General features: G+C 49.5%; 1 protein-coding gene across 1 annotated transcript; it reads left to right on the top strand.

Annotated features, from left to right (window-relative positions):
* The first annotated feature begins 2,242 nt into the window (after positions 1-2,242).
* LOC147668839 (uncharacterized) lies at positions 2,243-6,787 on the top strand. The gene is made up of 4 exons (XM_086948407.1): positions 2,243-2,522; positions 4,018-4,122; positions 4,817-4,963; positions 6,312-6,787. The coding sequence occupies exons 1-4, from the start codon at positions 2,243-2,245 to the stop codon at positions 6,758-6,760; spliced, it is 981 nt and encodes a 326-aa protein (XP_086804533.1). The 3' UTR covers positions 6,761-6,787.
* The last annotated feature ends 473 nt before the right edge of the window (positions 6,788-7,260 follow it).

The raw sequence follows: 7,260 nt of genomic DNA, 5'->3' as shown, positions 1-7,260 counted from the left end.
GAAGGATGGGAGTTACCTCTCAAAAAGCCTAAGCTAGATGTAGTGGACTATGTACTTGTTCTCCGCTCCAGGATGGCTGAGTATATGGAGAGAGCATCCAAAAACCTGGAGGCCAGCCAAGAATTACAGAAAGCTTGGCATGACCAAAAGGCTGTTCTAGTTGAGTTCCAGCCAGGGCAGAAGGTGTGGGTGTTGGACCCAGTGGGCCCAGCAGCACTCCAGGACAAATAGACTGGACCCTACCCTATCATTGAGAAAAAGGGAGAAGTCACCGATGTGGTTGACATTGGAACCCCTAGGAGCCCCCACAGGGTGCTCCATGTAAACCGTTTGAAAGCATTTGTTGACAGGGTGGACATGAGTCTCCTCATGGCCACAGATGGGGATCAGGAGGAAGAGAGTGACCCTCTCCCAGACCTGCTTTCCCAGAACCCTGATGATGGTTCAGTTGATGGAGTAGCCTTGGCAGGCAGCCTCACTGAGCAGCAACAGGTGGACTGCAGACAGGTGTTGCAGGCCCACAGACACATGTTTTCACTCACACCCAGTCGGACTAACTGGTGCACCCATGAGGTGGACACTGGTTTCAGTCTGCCTGTGAAGAATAAGATCTACAGGCAACCTGACCATGTCAGGGATTGTATAAAGGCTGAGGTGCAAAATATGTTGGAGCTTGGAGTGATTGAGCCATCTGAGAGCCCATGGGCTAGCCCAGTGGTCCTTGTGCCAAAACCTCGTACCCAAGATGGAAAGAGAGAAATGAGGTTTTGTGTGGACTACAGAGGTCTCAATGCTGTCACTAGGACAGATGCACATCCCATTCCAAGAGCAGATGAGCTCATTGATAAATTGTAAGCATGGGCGGATTTTGCGGATTCGCAATCCGCGAATTTGCGGATTTGCGAATTTGCGGATTGCGAAAATCCGCAAAATCCGCGAATCCTCGCGGATTTTGCGGATTTTATTTTTTGTGTTCGCACGGGTTTCTGCAAGTTCGCGAGGGTTTTGTGCAATTTCGCAAATTGCGAACTTACTTGTCGGGTCGCCAGTTTTGCGAACTTGTTGTTTCTACGTGCCCAGCCTGTTTGCAAGCCTTTCTTCATCACTGCCACCCTCTGTCACCACTGGCACTCTCTTTGTTCACCCATGCCACCCTCTGGCTCACCCATGTCACCCTCTGTGTCATCACAGCACAGCACCCTCTGGTTCACCAGTGTACATTATTGGGGCAAAGCAAAGCAAAGCACTGCCATCCTCTGTCAACACTGGCACTCTGGTTCACCCATGCCACCCTCTGGCTGGCACACCCATGCCACCCTCTGTGTCATCAGAGCACCCTCTGGTTGACCAGTGAGTGTACATTATTGTGGCAAAGCAAAGCACACCTGCTAAGTGCTTTAAGTTTAGCAAAATAAAATTACAACAACACCTGCCCTGCCCCAACTGACATTAATGAAGGCTGGCACCTGCTTATCTGCTCCCTTTCCTTTCCTTTTCCTGTTTGTTGCAATTTTTTTTTTTTTAACAGGAACCTAACCGAATTCTGGAGGGCCCCTTCAGGAAGCACTACAGGGAATGGTTACAAATGGTTACAAATGATGAGGTTGAACTTTTGCACCTGCTCATAGCTTTTGTTTTTGCAAAAATTGTTTTTTTGTAATTTCGCTCTATTCGCGAGGCGCGACGTCGTGCGAAATCGACCGTAGAAGCCGCAAACTCGTGCGAATTACCCCAAGGTCGAGTATGGGCGCCGCCATTTTGTTTGCGTGACGTATTTTTGTTTCCGCCCGCGAAGTGTAATCTCGCGGAATGAGCGCGTTGCGAATACAAGTTCGCACGAGTTCGCGAGAGAAATCGCGTGCGAACTTACTTACGCTCAAGGGATCGGGCCGCCATCTTGTTTTTCATTCATTCCTGTGTCTGGACTCTGGGCTAGGTGGTGTTTCTAATCCTCTCTATATCTCTGCCATCCTTTGCTTGTTATAATATTTTTTGAATCTATTGAAATTATTATCTATCCCTCTAGTTTTCTAGCTTTATATTTTTGTGTTTTTTGCTACTTTTGTTTACTTTTCAACTACTTTTTTAAACTTTTATTTTCTTCTTCCCTAGTCTTATTCTTTTTCATTTTTTCTCCTTGTTCCTACCACCTGCCCAGACCATGGTGAAGACAGCAGTGAAGCTGCCCAAGACGGGCCCCGCAGCCCGTGCCCGGCTCCCGTGTGGCCGTTTAAGGGCGGAAATGGTGGTGCCCAGGGAGATCTTCAGCCCTGAGGAGGTGGGCTCACTGGTTTTCTATGTCCAGCGCCTTCTCCCCAGGACCATCGCGGCAGGCGGCAGGATCGCTGCTGGCTACACCAACTGCCAGGAGCGACGGAAGCGGTGGGATCAGGTGTGCCGGGCCCTGTTTGACATCTCGGGGGTCCAGCGCACCTACAACCAGGTGACCCACCGCTGGACGGATATCCTGGACAGGGAGCGCGACCTGCTCGGCCTGCTGGGAGTGGAGGTCCCCGGGCTTGGTGAGTAGTAGTAGCAATTTTTTCATCACTCTCTACTCTGTTTTTTCCCCTGCTCTGTGTGTTATATTGCAAATGTTTGTTTTAACTTTTTTATAAAGAGCAATAATGCTGCCGATTACATTGATAGTAGAGGTAAATTAATATTTCAAAATCTTCTGTGCATTTCAGGTGCACTGCTCTCCTTCTCTGTGGCGGTGCCACTGCTTATTTGTTTTCTATTTTGTGTTCATTTAATTGGGCTGAGTAATGTATGAGTCTACTTTACAGAACTGCGTAATGCTAGACACAAAGGGGCAGATTTACAAGCCCCTTGTGCCACGTTTACGCTGCCTTACCTGACGCAACAGCGACGTAAACGTGGCGCATCCCTGCGAGTCATGTACAACGTGATGCATCTAGGGAGACGCGCCACGTTAAGGCCTGGGCCTGCGCCACAATGGGTGCGTCCCCACACAGGGGGGGGGGGGGCGGTCAGGCAGCTGTGCGCCTCGCAAAAGTGCCTGCGTGAAATCTACAAGATTTAACGCAGGCACTTCCGCGACGCTGCTACGTCAATTCTTTATGCCTGCTTGTTTGAAGCAGGCGTAAGGACTGATGCGGTATGTTGTTTATTGGGCAGCCCTGAGCAGTGCTAGAGTTGCATCGCGCCTGCGACGCGACTCTAGAGATGCGCCCCTCTTTCGTCACGAGATGCGTCACGCATCTGCCTACCCTTGCGCCAGGGTGTACCGCATTGTAATTGCGGCGCATCTGCCGTGACGCAAGGTTAGTTTTGCGTTACGCATTTGTTCTGGTGCACCTCTGGAGTTGTGCAGCCCAGAACTCGTAAGTATGCCCCTAAGTGTCAGATTTGCAATTACCTGCGCATCCCTGCAAAGTGTGCGGCACGCCAGCACCACCCATGGTGCGCCGTATTTACAATGCGGCACACCATGGTCCCAAAACGTCACCGAAGCGTTTACGCATCGGTGCCGTAAAGGCGGCTCATTGATGGAGTTGCGTCGCAACGATGGCGCAGCTCCAGCAATGCTGCGTCAAGCCGTACGTCTGCTTCATGCAGGTGCAGGGTTTGAGTGACGCATCATTGTCCTAAATGACTGATTCAAATTTTATATATTCCCCATAGCCACTTTTAGCATGCGTTCCTGCGCACGAACGCCCTCCCTTGCGCTGGAGCGCTCCCTTATGGCGCAGGGCTTTGAAATGGGATGCATCTCCCATATGCGTCACGTTGTTAATATACGCCACACCATGGCGCCTCTCTTGTTGTGGCGCTGCGTCACAAAAGTGACGCAAGAACGGAGCAAAAGAGCTGCAAGGGGCTTGTAAATCTGCCCCTAGAGTAGAGGCTCAGGTGCAGTCCTTCCTTTGTAGCCCTCTTTTTGGCTGAAATAGTTGGTTCTTGTTCTTTCTAAATGTTTGATTTGGTTGACAAGGACATCGACAAGCAGCAATCATCAATGTTTTCTGTTCTTTCTTTCATGTTGTATGTTAGGTCCCCCCAGGGGCAAGCGGACGGAAGTGGAACAGGAGGATGCTGTGCCTCCAGAGGAGAAGGAGGATGCAGGCCAGGGCGGCGAGTGCTCCTTTGCTGGCCCCAGTAAGTTTTCATTTAAATATAGAGGACCTGTTGTCCAAGCGTTCCTAATTTAATTTTTTTCGAAATAGTGTTTAGATAGGAGCACAAACCATAATACTACTGTTGCAGGGACAATTCTCCACAAACCGAACTATGGACACTAAACACCAGAGTAATACATTTTCAGAGTGGCGTGTTTGGCACACTGTATAAACTTGGTAGTGTCTGCGGCACGGACTCCTCCTTGCCAAAATTAGCAAAACCTTTCGCTCAGTCACTCTAGTCTGGAGGACCAAAAACCACAGAGTCTATTCAAGTTTAAAAGCTTTATTAAAAGTAAAAGTAAACACATATATTAAAATTAAGTTAGCTGGAAATGGAAAAGTGCTTGGTGCTGAGTTGATGAGTAATGGAACACATTTCTTGTGGTCGAGCCGAGCTTTCACCTGGTTTGAAGTTGATGTTGGTCTTGTCCTTAGAAGTCCAGCTTCTGTCTGTTCAGAGAAAAATGGTGTGTGTTAAAATTAAGCAAGCATTCATCAATTGTGACAAAAAAGTGCAGCAAGACAACAGCCTTCCGTGGAGAAGGAGGGACATTTTTACTTTAGACTAGAGTAGACAGTCAATTACTTTTTCTGTTGTTTTCACGTTCCTTCATTCCTAGACCAAATACTAGTGAGTGGTGTAATCTAACATTCTTAAATCTACTTTGTAGGTGGAACATCTGGTGCTGGGGCCAGCTCGGATGTGGTGGTGGTGGTAGACTCCGGGTCCGAGGACAACTCTGGGGAGGATGCGGCGGTGGCGCAAGTGGCCAAACAAGAGACTGTGAGGAAACAGACAGTCGTGGTGGAGTGTAGAGGTAAGCTGGATCATGGTACTATCTGACTCTTAGATAGCATATGATGTGTATCTACAGAGAGTAGACGGTCACTGGATGAACTACGAAAATACTATGAAATGTTTGAGGGGGGGGGGCAACATCATCACCATCTCCTGAGTCCTGACATGATTGAGCACAAGTATTACATACATTTTTTTTAAATCTAACACGACATAGAGCTTAAATAAACAAAGAACCCCATAGGGGGAAGAGAAAGATCTTGTGCGGCACCACAGCAGACGACCTGGCAACTACATTAAAACAGGGAAAAACAAAAAATGTCAGAAAAAAACAATTCAATCTAAAATAGGAGGATGTGGTTATAGAGCATGGGTCCTCACAAACTTTCTCTCGGGGCCAAATTGACAGTGTGGTTTGTGGCCAAGGGCCGCACCGAAGGGGGCAGGGTCAGTGGGGGAGGGGGTTGGATCTAGAGCAACAAAAAAAACTATGACCATGAGGTTGAACTCATGCCCCTGAAGCGGATGCCTTCGTCCACTGAGCCACCAGACCTGGCATACACATTACACACATCTTTCTTTCTCTCTCTCTCTGTCTCTCTCCCTCCCTCTCTCTCTGTCTCCCTCCCTCTCTCTCTGTCTCCCTCCCTCTGTTTCCCTCCCTCTCTCTCTCTGTCTCCCTCCCTCTCTGCCTGTCTCCCTCTCTTGCTCTCTCTCCCCCTCTCTCTCTCTCCCTCTGTCTCACTCACTCTGTCCGTCTCCCTCTCTCTCTGTCTCCCTCCGTCTCTCTGTCTCCCTCTGTCTCCATCTCTCTGTCTCCCTCTGTCTCCGTCTCTCTGTCTCCCTCTCTGTCTCCCTCCCTCACCCTCAGTCTCAATCCCTCTCTCTCTCTCCCTCTGTCTCACTCACTCTGTCCGTCTCCCTCTCTCTCTGTCTCCCTCCGTCTCTCTGTCTCCCTCTGTCTCCGTCTCTCTGTCTCCCTCTGTCTCCGTCTCTCCGTCTCCCTCTCTGTCTCCCTCCCTCCGTCACCCTCAGTCTCAATCCCTCTCTCTCTCTCCCTCTCCATCTCCCTCTCTATCTCTCTGTCCCTGTCTCTGCCTCTATCTGTCTGTCGGTTCCAGCCTGCTGTAATTACCATATTGTAATTTGTCACTGGGCCAGCACTGGATGGACCTGCAATCCGAGGGGGGGCAAGCGCCCCCCCTTGCCCCTCCATGCGGACGCCCATGATACTGGCCTCAATAGGTTTGTACTGCGCTGGCTAGTTGCTAGTTGTACTGTGACACAACTTTCTGCTGAATCATTTTGTGTTAATCATATTCTTAAAGAGCATTGGTTACAGATTATGTCTTTCTTTCTTCATATAGTTGGTAATACTAAAACATCAAAAGCACCAAGGAGTATGAAGACTCTACTGGCCCGGCAACGGAGGCTGGATGCTACTGTTGCCCAATATCGGCGGCTGGTAGAACTGGAGGGGGAGGACACTCAGTCCAGTACATCAAATGAGACACCTGCATCCTCCTCTGTGACCCCACGTTCTGCCGGCCAGCGCAGTGCTCCGGCGATACGGAGCCGGGCTGGCAGACGCCACCGCCGAGCAGCAAAGGCTGCCCCTCACAGTACTCTAAAGGCTCGCTTGCGCCGTGCAATGCACAGAGTGTCCGACCTGGAGGCGGAGGTCCGGAAGTTAAAAGAATACCAAAATCTGTTGGAGGGCCTCCGCCTAGACCACGCCACCCTCCGGGAGCAGTATGATGCCCTGGCCCTAAGGCATGATGCCCTGGAGGCCAAAGTCAACACCATGCATCCCTAGAGTGTCCCTTGCCCCTTTTTTATAGACTTTTGGGGGGTGGGAATTGGGAGTTTGGGTTTTTGGGGACTTTTGAAGGACTATTTATTTGTTGGGGTTAGGGAGGGTCTTGCGGGAGATTATTTTGTTAGGGATATAAAAATATACTTTTTCATACTTTATCTGAGCATAACTGTTTTTTACTACTTTTGAGCCTGGTGGGTGGTGGTTTTGCAGTAAGTTCGTTTTACTGAACACTGTCATCGTGTTGGTTCACGTGTAATTGGCCAAATGTTTTCCAAAGTTAAATGCCTGTCACAGAGTTTCTTAAATCAAGAGTCCTAGGACTTTACCAGTACCACTGTCACTCTCTCGCCTCTCCTAATACTCCATTATACTACCTCCCATCCAAACGCTTATTTTACCTGTAATTTGTGTTTGAGGGCTGTCTCCCCCTGGAATTCACAGTGTCCTAAAGCGTTCTGCAGCAGGGCCCCAACTGGAGTTTCCCGGCGTGGATTTTC

Source organism: Lissotriton vulgaris, unplaced genomic scaffold (genome assembly GCF_964263255.1).
Source record: "Lissotriton vulgaris unplaced genomic scaffold, aLisVul1.2 SCAFFOLD_2302, whole genome shotgun sequence".
In the NCBI taxonomy this organism is placed as follows: domain Eukaryota; kingdom Metazoa; phylum Chordata; class Amphibia; order Caudata; family Salamandridae; genus Lissotriton; species Lissotriton vulgaris.
The sequence above is the reverse complement of the archived record's forward strand: the minus strand, read 5'-3'. Positions and strand labels throughout refer to the sequence as shown.